Source organism: Melospiza georgiana, chromosome 5 (genome assembly GCF_028018845.1).
Source record: "Melospiza georgiana isolate bMelGeo1 chromosome 5, bMelGeo1.pri, whole genome shotgun sequence".
NCBI lineage: Eukaryota > Metazoa > Chordata > Aves > Passeriformes > Passerellidae > Melospiza > Melospiza georgiana.
Genome location: NC_080434.1, coordinates 21,177,962 through 21,190,072, shown reverse-complemented (window position 1 = coordinate 21,190,072; position 12,111 = coordinate 21,177,962). Strand labels below are relative to the sequence as shown.

At 38.4% G+C, this 12,111-nt stretch overlaps 1 protein-coding gene across 1 annotated transcript in view; it reads left to right on the top strand.

The window, feature by feature from the left end:
• TNKS (tankyrase) overlaps window positions 1–12,111 on the top strand; it is a 128,049-nt gene that overhangs the window by 23,422 nt on the left and 92,516 nt on the right. Inside the window, exon 3 of the mRNA XM_058025218.1 lies at window positions 5,773–5,868. Within this exon, the coding sequence (XP_057881201.1) occupies window positions 5,773–5,868 (96 nt within the window). The remainder of the gene's footprint in view (window positions 1–5,772; window positions 5,869–12,111) is intronic.

The following is a 12,111-nucleotide window of genomic DNA, read 5'->3' as shown; positions in this document are numbered from 1 at the left end:
CTTTAGTGTGCTTAGCCTTTCTGCTTCTTAATCCTCTCTTCATTCAACTTTGATGGCATTCACTACAGAGGGGCAGTCCAGAGCACAGGACCTGTCTCTCCTTTTTTTCCAACTCCTCTTGACTGAGCTGGCAGTGATGTTTGAGGCTGTGGATGTCATCAGGTCCAGCAGCGATACTTAAATCCTTAGAGCTCTGTAGTGATATTGTCTCTCCTGGTTTTTCCTTGAAGTTCCAGTGGCTTATGGGTACTACAGCTTGTTTCTCCATGACACAGACAAGACTGGGTTTGCTCACAGAGGTGGAACTTAATCTGTGATACCGTGGTGGTTGATGTTATTACCCATATCTTGTGTATTCAGTTTTATAAAGCTAAGACTAGGGTGCTACAACTTTTGTTATATATGGTCATTAGCAAAAAGGCTTATGTATCTGGTAACTTGCCAGAATTGAATTATTGACTCTAAATCACAGAAGTATAATATCTAGGCAAGAAACTGGTGTTCTTGTAACATGAGAAAAGCTTCAAAACTTTAGTGGTTTGATTGACATGCGCTGGTAGTTTGATTTACATGTACTGGTGGTTAGGGGAGAAGATGCATTTAGCATTGGCTGAGAGAAGTTTATACTTTGGATTCCAGTGTGTTGTCTAGATGTTTTCACAATGTGGAGATAAATAAGCACGTTATGTCTCTTGTTAGCTTGGAAACATCCTACACAAGGCCTAGACTGAGAGGTGTGTGTGTTCCTGGGACCTAAAGTTAGTGAGAGACTGACCAGCTCTAGAGATGCCACTTAGAGAAATGGAAGATAATGCTGTGTTGTAAATAAAAAAGAATCTTTTTCTTAGACTGTATCCTCTGTACCTTGATTCTTCAGGAGTAAGTAGATAAAGCTCAAGTGATATGATTTGAAAAAAACCTTTGGAGATCGTCTCCAGAAGCTGAATTTGAAAAGAAAGAATATATAGTAAAGCTGGGGTAGCTGGAAGGGATGCCAAGCACAAGACAGTGGGACAGTGATAAAAAAACTAATGGGGAGAGAGTAGGCAATGGTACAGCAGTGAGCAACTCTTGAAATATAATTAAAAGCAGTTGGTAGCTTGCAGTACAGATACTTCTGGGAGGCCTTCCTGTTTTTCTTGCATTTTTCACTCAACAGTCAAAAATTTGGACCTTTTTTTTTTGTATTTGCATGCATCTGATTTGAAACCAAATGTGAACTTTTCAATCAACATTCCTGTAGGGATAGTCAGGAAGCTGTAGATTTTGGGCCTAGAGAAGTCATATCTGAACTATACTGATCTTTGTGCTAATATGAACAAACAAATGTATTTTTATCCCTATTCTATTTCCATTGTATTTATGTCTTTCAATCAAAAGTGTTTTCATTTGGTGCACTTTCAACTGTGGGAGTAGGAAGCAGGAAGGACTAAGTACTTGGGTGATGGTTTCTGTGTAGATGGTTTCCTTCCCCCCACCCCAGTAAAAACACAGTTGTTGATAGCTACTGGGGAAGTTTTTGCCATACCTTGTTGGTGAAAATGTGAAGGTTGAAAGGAACAAAAGTAAAAATGTTTGCTCTTGACAGCTGAATGAGGTTGTGTTGGTTAACTTCACAGTTCAATGTACTTATGCCAGGAGGCTGTGGGCCAAGTGTCTTATTTTAGGAGTCATCCTGCTGTAGTGAGTTGACAGTAATGTGAAATAATTAGTGGTTGTAGTATATGCTCTATGCAATACAGCAGCTTTAAAAAAATATAGTAATACTTATGGTCTTTCTTGTCTCTAGTACTGATATGATATAATAGCAGTGTAATTAAATAAGGTATTTCAGATAGTGTGTGTAAATCAGTACCTGAAGTATTTTAGCAGTTGCAGTGAGGGTAAAAAATATAACTCCAGACCAGTCGATGTTTGTACTATAGATAATGTTACACGTTTTTGACATCTATATGCAATATGAAGATTCAGTAAGAAGAAGACTTTCTTTATACTGTTTGTACAATATGGTCTGTAGAAAAGGCAGGGCTAGTCTGTTAATGATATTGCTAGATTATTAAGGGCACTGCCTCCAATACAGACAAATGATACACCCCAATGTCCCCATTGTCCAGAGGAAATAGACCAGCATATCTAAGTATACTAATTAACAAAGTTTAGGAGTTAATTTTTGTGCACAACATCCTTTCAATTCCTTAAACCAGGATATCCAAGTATGCTAATTAACAAAGTTTCAGGAGTTAATTTTTGTGCACAACATTCTTATAATACAAGGAACAATTTTGTTCGTTCCAGAACTGGAACAGAAGTTTCTTCATAGAAACTTATTTCCACATCCCCTTTTCAGGCTACTCAGAAACCATCCTCTAAAACCAATGTGCAGTGTTTGAAATGCAAAATAGCTACAATTATTTAGAACAATTATCTTGCTCTGTTGTATATCTTGCTCTGTTGTGTTTCTTTAGAGAGGGAAAGTTTTTTCCCCACAGAGGAGATCTATCTTGCAATTTTTACATCCCTGGTGTACTGAAAAGCAAATCTAGAGAGACACACTGTGTCTAGATGTCAAATACCCTGTTGTTAGAAGAGACTTAGTCTTGGGCTAGAGTGTTGAAGGTTTTGAAGATGCAGGAGAACATTCAATTAAAAGCCACCTGGGGTTCACCAGGTATTGGAGTACAGCTGTGTTATACTGATAGCCTAAACATCAAATGCTGGATCTCTCTTCTTAATTCCTGTTGATGACAACATTGCTCACTGGGATATCTTTCTGTGAAATTTTGTGCTTAAAAGATATAGAGATGTTAGAATAAAATAGTCAATATAGGAAATACAAGCTTTGTGACCCATTTGCTTCCTTTGTTCATATGCATTCTAATGCAGTCTGTATTTTTATAATTGGTTTCTTTTGCCAAGATGCCATTGCCTTAATTTCATGGTGTAGATGTGTTTCTAGGACTGAGTAAGGGCAGTATCTCCAGGACCATACCTGTGGCTGTTGGAGAAGCTGGAAGATGAGTGGGATGAATGATTGCAGAGACAAGTAGGATGAGTCTCATGGTTACAGCAATTGAGTTCTGATAAGTTATTTTTCTGAACCTCATTTGGCCTTTAAATGTGTGTTCCACAGGCGGTCAATAATTCCAGGTTTTGCAGACAACCAGCTTAAGCCTTGTTAGTAAATTTTTTATGTATTTGCCTGGGTTTTAAAAGGCCTAAAAACTGGACACAGAAGTTTTATGTTGTAAGCTGTGGCCAAATCCCTCATGGTTCATTAGTATGACTGAACAGGTTAGATATAGTGCATAATCCTTTGTCATTTTACCAGGAGAGGAGCTGGAAGCTGTACTGTGTGTGTTGTCATCTGTGTGTGCCAGCAGAAGTAGCAGGGAAGCACTCTTGATTGGTTTGCATAGGATGGAAGAATCAGGAGACTTGAAAATGTGCTTCTGTTTTAGCACCGAGCTCAGGCAGTTTCAGATGCCTTTGAGAGTTCTACATCTGTTATTTGGCATTTTTTAAAGTCACCTATCTTGCCCTAACCTGCCTCATCTTGGCATCACATGCTAGTCCAAACCTCCGGATGGGTCAGATCCCAGTCATTTCTCTGTCTTGGTCTTTCTTCATGGACTTTTTTTCTGGGCTATTATCGTTTCCCCTGCCACATCTTGTTTTTCAGTTTTTTTCCAAGCTCTTTGTCTGAGGCTTTTTGCCATGTGAATCCTTTGTTGCCTTCTGGTCTGGTCAGAACTGTGCTCAGTATTTTGTACTGCCTGTTTTCTCTTGATAGACAATTAGTTGCTGGTAATCTCTTTCAAGATACTACTCCTGCACTGGTGCCTCTTGGGACAAATGGCTTCCCTCTTCCCAGGTACATGGAGTCACTAACAGCATCCAACGGAGGAGAGATGGGACACACAGAATCTATTTCTCCATACTCAGTTCCTATGCTGGCTGTTGTGTTTAAAAAAAATCTGCAAGAGGTCTCCTTGGCCTGTTCCTACTGGAATGTGCCTGAGTGGCTGGAGAGGCTGGCTCAGTCTCAAACCTGTCCGTGAGTAAGATCTCTCAGTGGGTGGTAGCACGTATGGCACAGATGGTGTCTTCAGAAACGTAGGTGCTAGATCCTGACAAGATTCAGTGAGCCCGTGCTTGCTGGTTGTTCTTCTCCCCCCACGCCCATTTTGGTGTTTTTGTCTTGACACAGGGGAAGAAAACCCCACCACCAAACAAAAAAAGCTGAGGTTTTTTTCATAGGCTTTCTACTTGAGTCTTCTTTCAAAAATATCAGGCAATTGTGCCTTCTCATCAAAGTATAAGTCAATTTACTTCACTGAAGCACCAGACTTCTGCAAAAATTCAGCTTAGGGGCAAGCATGTAGCATTGCACCCTGTAAGTTAAAATATATGAAGTTTGGCAATGTTTAAAGAATTTGAAGTCAGAAATGTATAAGAAAAGAGGTTTGAATAAAAACAATAGTACCAGTTACATTTTTAATTTAGAAAAAAAGGTTTTCTGAAAAGTGTTTCCTGGTTAAAGTTTTTTTTTTAATATATATGTGTGTGTGTATATATATATATATGCAGTATTAGTAATTAGTTTTGTTATGAATTAGGTTGTGTTTTTTCTGGAGAATTCTGTGTATGAAGTATTTTTATACCCTTAGTTACAAAAACTGTTTGCAACTATTTCTTTGTCTTGACTTCTTCAGTCCAGCTGTATCACAACAAATGTTGTTAACCATAAATGTCAGTTGTTTTTTATTACTCATCTGTGACCTGAGTTTCTGTATACTGTCCTGTTATTCACCTGTACAAAATAAGTGTGTTGCTGTGAATTTGTAATATGTTGTGCTTATTTTGCATGACATTTGGGGCCTTTCTGTCAGTCCTCTAATGTTGCCGTGGGCTTTGTTTTCCAGTTCTGTACAAAATGTCTTGGTTGTGATCTGTATTGCATTATGTTGTTTCTGACAACATAATGGGTTCACAGGTGAAATACTGGGATTTTAATGAACTTTTCTAGTTGGTAGTTTACTGTATCAATGCCTTCCTAGCCTTATGGTTGTATATTGTATTCTAGGTGGTTTTATGTACTTGAACTTTCATGTATTTGTAGGCTTAGTAGGGAAAAAAGATACCAGTGAGTATAAACAGCCTCTGAGCATCCAGTCTGCAGGGTAGCAGGTTACAAATCTTACCCTATTTGTTCCACTTCTTGAAGGTGAGCTGATATGCCATGGTTAACATTTCCTATGCAAGTGATGAGCCACTGAAAGGCTGTGAGTGTTGCTGACTTACAGAGGCGGGGTAACTTGGAATATTCAGCTGGAAAAGGAACAGGAGTGGTAACAAGCAGCAGTAGTGGTAGTAAAGGCAGGAGCAGGTTCCACAGCAGAGTTCCCAGTGTGAGTCAGTGAATGCACAGCATACCAGCTAGCTGTCAGGAGGAACCCAAAGCCGACTATTGCAAGAGAGTCAGGGTTCATGTTTATCATGCAAAGTCATGTGGTCTTACCATATCTTAACTTGCCAACTTAGCCTTAGCCTAGGGAAGATCCTTTGCTGCAGTGCCTAACAAAAAAAAAAAAAAAAAAAAAAAAAAAAAAAAAAAAGGAAAAAAAAGGGAGAGAGAGGGAGGAAAAAACAGAAGGAAAAATAAAGAAAATTGTGCAATGTTTGTTTATGCCTTCATCATGCCGAGGAGACACTTGACAGTAAATAACCTGTGTATACCTGAGGTAAGATACTGTTTCTGCTTTCCCTGCACAGTGCTGCTGCAGCACGGAGCTGATCCAAACATTCGGAACACCGATGGGAAATCTGCACTGGATCTGGCAGACCCTTCAGCTAAAGCTGTACTCACGGGTAAGATGCATACATCTCTCAGCACTGTAACCTGAGTTTATTTTGTGTGTATAAGTTCAGCATCAGAAGAGCCTTCTGCCTTTCCAGATTTTCTGTTGTGTAAGAGCATTTAAAAAACTGTCTTTTACCAGGTTTATGTTGATGTAGTTGTTGTTAATCTGCTGTGCTGCTCTAGGTTTGCTTATTCTACTTATGCTAATGCTGTAATTTTCTGTTACCATATCATCTGTTATTTACTCTATTTCTCTGGATTTTTTCTTTTTAATTGATACCCAATAGACAGATTGAACAGGATGCCTTAGCCCCTGAAAAAAAATAGGAAAAAAATCAGCTCAGTTGTTTTAAGACCTTCACTGTTAGGCGAGCAAGGACGTTTGTGTAACTATAAAAGTACCTGTGATCTGAAAGACAACCTGCTACTGATTGCAGAGATCAATACTTATGTTAGATTTTGCTGCAGATTCACATGCTGCACTTTCCTTCCTCTTCCTTGTTAGTCATTTTGGGTTGAACCCTTTCTCATCTACCAGTTTTTTCCTTCTTTAAGGGGCTGTTAGCTGCAAAACAATGTCTCATGAAAATATCCTACAGATATAACTTTGTTTTTACAGAGCTTTGATTTTTTAATAAATTAACTGTTGTGGCATACCAGTGAGCATGAAAAGTATAATATAGTTGCCTGTCAAATTGGTATCAAGAAATACATGGTCCTCTGTGCTGATTTTGTCATCTAGGAAATAAAACAAAGTAATATTGGATTTTAAAATATATACAATTAGATTTATAGAAAGGAATTTAGCAGTTGAGGTTCATTTGAAGGAATAGCTGTTTTTCTTTTGCCTTTATTTTCCTATTCTCTCTTTTTATTGACAGCTTAATTTATGGGTTATGTGCTATAAAACACCCATATTCTTTCTTCAGATTATGTTCAGAGCACACCAGCTCCCTTCACTTTGTCAAGAACATTTCCTCATCGTCTTTCTTCAGTGCGCTGAGTGCTATACATAATTATCTACAGCGCTGCAGTGATTTGAGAGTGCCTTTGGAACAGTGTACTTTAAATACATATGATTTACTTTAATTACTGTGTCAAATTTAAACACGTTCCTACAGTGTTAACACTAATGTTAGCTGTGCTAAGCAGGTTAATCTGACTTTTGGCTGTTAATGGCAGTTGTGCAGGTGCTGAAGATAGAGAGGGTAACAGGGAGTCAGTGTACCTCAGAAGTGTTAAAGGATATATGCCATTTACTTGTGGGCAACTTGACACACCTACAGTGTGGGGGTTACAAGCCCCAAGCTGCTCTTCAGGCTATGCATCTTCAGAGAATAGTAAAAGATTAGGAAAGTCTGTGACCTCATGTCTGCTCCACTGATTTCTCTGGGCACTGGGTCACCTTGTGCTTTAGGCAGAGGAGAGGGCAATGTGTCATAGCAGACAAGTGGAGATGAATTTGAAGCAGCCCTCTGAGAAGATCCTGTGAAATGAAGCCAACCCCTGTCTCTGGGCTTACCCCTAGTGCCTCACACACAACATCCATGACTGAAGCGGTCTGCAGCCAGTGAGTGTTACCAGGTTGTGCATGGAGGCACACGTGGTGCTATAAACGTGTTTAGTTGTTCATAAGAAAACATCATTTTTGTATGTGTTTGTTCTTCCCAGCAAGAAAATCAGCTTTTGTTTTATCAGCTTTGTCCTCAAGGTGGCTCTTGGCTACGCAGGGCTCTGTGCTGTGTACCTGAGTTCCAGGCTGTGCAGACAGGGCTGTAGCTGCCATGTGATGCACAAAACCTGAAAAACCTAACACTGGAGATGTCATTTCAATGGAGGCTAGTTATTGAGAGCTGTATTTTTCTGGGTGTTGCCCTGTTTTATACTATCTCTGTTAGGCTGCTATTTCTTATGCATTTTCCATATGTTGTTACCTTCAGGTCTTGCTTCATCCCTCTGGAAGAAGGAGGCTTAAGGGATTTCTTAGGATCTATCTGACTGGGGATAATCTTTAGCTACAGCAATGCTTTGCAATTAGGTGCATCAGAACTTAAAGGTATTACTGGATTAAGGATGAGGAGGATATATTAACTTGATTTTCAGTATTTAGTATTGAATGATGGGGTTGTAGGAATGCTCATATTTAGAGTTTTTGAAAATGGAGCACAGTCCATAATTTGTTACTGTATTTGCCTATTTTAGCAGCATGTATGTCAAGGCTGCTCTCATTGTTATTTTTGATTACTTCTTCTATCTGTGTTTATCATAGAATGTTCTGGGTTGGAAGGGACCTTAAAAGACCATCTAGTTCCAACCCCCCTTCTGTGGACAGGAGGCACCTTTAATTAAGTCAGGTTGCCCAGAGCTCCATCCAACCTGGCCTTAAACACTTCCAGGGATGGGACATCCACAACTTCTCTGGGCAGCTTGTTCCAGTTTCACAGTAAAGAATTTCTTCTTAACATCCAACTTAAACCTACCATCTTTCAGTTTGAATCTATTTCCCCTTGTCCTATGCCTACACTCTCTTGTAAGAAGTCTCTCACCATCTTTCTTGTAGGGAGCCTACATCTTTCTTGTAGGCTCCCTTCAGATACTAGAGGTGCACAATTAAGTCACCCCAAAACCTTCTTTTCTCCAGGGTGAACTGTTGCAGTTCTCTCAGCCTTTTCTCATGGGAATCATGATAGATCATATGACCATAATAGACTTTTCCACATTGCTGCTGTATTGATTGTTGAAGAACATGGGCTCTTCTTAAAGCTTTTTTAACCAAGTATTTGCATAGGTTTATGCATCTGTTTTGCTTTGTGAATGAACTGTGATTACAGTGTCCCTTTGACCTCCAACACAGCAAAAGTAAACAGAAAACTGATTGGTAATTTATTAAACCTTTTCCATTTGACAAAGAATTCTGTATGTGTTTTAAAAGGGAAATTCCTGCTGCATAAAAAGCATTTCTGCTGTTCTGGCAGCAAATGCTCAATCCACAATGACTTGTTCTTTTCTGTCTTCCGGACTAGAATAATGTATATTCTCCTTTTCACCTAGATAGCAGAAAGGACGTGTAATGCAGTAGTTTCTGGCACGACTTCCAGCCATTTTCCTGCAACACCCTCTAAAATATGTGTTTTATAAGGATACATAATGCAGATGAAAGTCTAATATTTTGATGGAAACGGACTTTGGAAACTTCTTTGTAGAATAAAGGGAATGATATAGAAATTAAAGACCCAGTACCATCTTCTTCTCCAAAAGAAGTTACATAATTGAGGAATCTGCTTTTTCTACCTAGAAAGTAGCCTCTTTTCCTCCTTTTGCAAGATAGGCAGCATTTGTGTGAACCAAGCACTTCATGTTTGAGAGGGTGAATATTTTGTTTCTTCTTAGTTAGCATCTCATACTGTTCCTGAATCATGTTGTCAGGGAAAGGATTGTAATCCTCTTTTTCTCTAGGCTGAAGTGGTACTACAGGCTCCAAAAACATATAATATCTAAGAACTGTTAAATACACCAGATAAATATCCTAGTTTATTTTTTTTTTAGTTTAATTGTCTTTGGGATGTGTGGTTTCTGAGATGGGAACTCATCTTTGTTGCCATACATAGCAGTGTGACACTCCCATCCAAAACTGGCCTTTGGGAGCTTTTGCACTGCTAGTCATATTAGTCCTCATTTTTTTCTTACCCTGATTATTGCCTCTTTAAAGATTAGCATCCTTTTATATCTTCCCTGTACAGTATATGACAAGCCAACACTATTGTTAATTATGTGAATGATATTTTTGTTTGGTTTTTTTTTTCCACACAGTGATGCTTTCTTGCCACTTATCCCTCATATTATCTGCTATTCAGAAATGCTTTCTTTATGTGAATAGTTGTTCTTTGTACTTGAGCAGTTTCTAAAGGAGCTGTTAGCAGGAGCTGAAGGCATTTTTGTTGGATAATATATTTTTATCTGCTTCCTGCCAGTGTTTTGTGGGATTGGTTTTTGTTGGTTTCAAGGATTACTCCCTTGAAAAAGATCAAAATGGAAAAGTCTGAAAACTGCTGCATCTCTAGATTAAAGGAAGATTTCTTAGGCATGAAATAATGTCTTATTTGTTAATAGAATCAATTTTCAAAGTTAAACAAGACTCTGATCTGCCTGCTTACTATGGAAATAATGTCTTTTACAAGCAAAGTGCTTTAGGTCCTATTGAGCATTTCTCACTTAAGTTTTTTGGAGGGGAAGGACAGCTTGATGAGTGAAAGTATAGCTGGACTAAGGTTACTAGAGGTGTTAATGAGGATTCATGTTTTCCTCGATTTGTCATGTCAACTTTTTAATTTAAGTATGTATTGAAATATATTGAGTATATATTGAAATATTCATGTATTGAAATATATTTGCACAATTCTTTTTGAAGTGAACTGCCATTCATGCATAATTTGCCTGCAAGGAAGAGAAAAATCTGATATTCCATTACAATAAGTTTACTGAAGTTCATAGAATGGAAAATGGATTTTAGGTACAACTTACCCATTTTAAAAACATCAGTAAGAGAAGAAATTTTAGTTTGTTAATTTTCTTTTTCCTGTGGCACCTTTACAGCTTGACTGTCTGAAATCCTGAACTATTTCCTTTTGGGCGGGTGTTTCTTCCTTCTAGGTGCTCTTAGGATATTGAAGGCCTTCTGGAGAGGCAGTAGCACTTCATTTTGGGAGATGCTAACCTCCTCCAGTTTCCCTTTAATTGATCTAATTCTTACATAGTGTGTACTGAATCAGATCATTTGGACAAGGTTTAGCTTCTGTCTTTACAAAACTGTATAATAAACATCAGTACAAAAGAAAAAGTGATTTCATGGTAAGGAGTGCAGGTGCTGCTAGAATGGTTTGGGCCACCCACTTGTCCAGGCCATTGTCCTCTCTGGCAGTAACACTGGATCTGCTGCCTCACAGAAAAAAGCAGGAAATCCCTCAGCTGAGGAATATTGTGGACCTGTAGAAAACATTCCCCTTATTTCATATAAGCTGTCGATACACATCTTGAAGCAAGAGGTCTGAAGAGCCTTTTCCAGAACTTGTTTGAGGTTTGAATGTATGTTTTTGTGATTGTTACTTGTTTAGCATTCAGGCAGGTTTACTCTTCCTTTTCACCAAGACCTAAGAGGAGGAAATAAACCATATGCTCTAGTTCACTGCTATGAATGCCATTTTACATTTGGAGTCCATGGTGGTCTGTTGCATTTACTTTCTGGAGCATTATGAGCAATAGCAGTTTTCCTTTGGGAATGCTGGGGCCATTGCTCTTCCAGTCTTTGGAAAGATATGGGAAAAAGGTACTTGTGGCACAGACCTGGATCATAAAGTCTACCATTTTGGTGGCCCTTATCTAGAAACTCTAGTTCTATAGATTTTAAATCTCGTTTTATGTTTTTTAGAGAATATTATAATGATAACTATCTTGATGTATTTATAAATGTATAGTTTTAAAAATCTCATTTAGTGTATGGTCTAGTTCCCCCTTTCCTCTTTAAGGAAAGTGCACAGGTTGCTTAGCAAGCCAGGAGTTAAATGCCATCTTCTTTCAGTTCTGGCATGGTAACATTTCAGTTCTAAAACTGAAAACAAACTTCACTTTTTTTCTCATTGAGAGGAATGTGGAAGAAACAGTCCTCTCTTTGTTCTAGACATTGTGCCATACTTGATGTGCATTTCTGCTGTATTTCTTCTTTGAGGAGAGCAGTTCTTGATCTTTAGAATGTGGACATAGGAAGTTTCACCTCAGGGGAAAGGAAGTTGGGCTGTGGTGGTACTGCTGGAATCGCTGATTGTCCTCCTGCTTTCCAGCACTGCATTATTATTTCAAGATAATGTATCTTGATTTGAGCACTGTGCTCTGGTACAGCATCCCATTGACTTCTGCAGGGATGATTTAATAGCTTTCATGGCATTTTGTTATTCCAGGTTTTATTCAGGCTAAGTTTTTTTTTTATTTCTTCTCTGATTGCAGAAGAGCTAAATGGTTTATGGGAGCCTCTAAAGCAATTCTGAGTTCTGAAGTTTGTGGTTTATATTCCAATATAATTCTAGGTGATTTATATTATGCATGCAGTGTTTATTGCTTTGTCAGTTCTCCATTTTGTTGCTCATTCCCTCGGTTTCTTTTAGGTCCTTCTAGCTTCTGCTGTTTTTTCTCTGGTAATTAAATAATTTAAATATTTCCTTCAGTGTGGTAGGTTATTTAACACAAGTTGCAGGGTATTT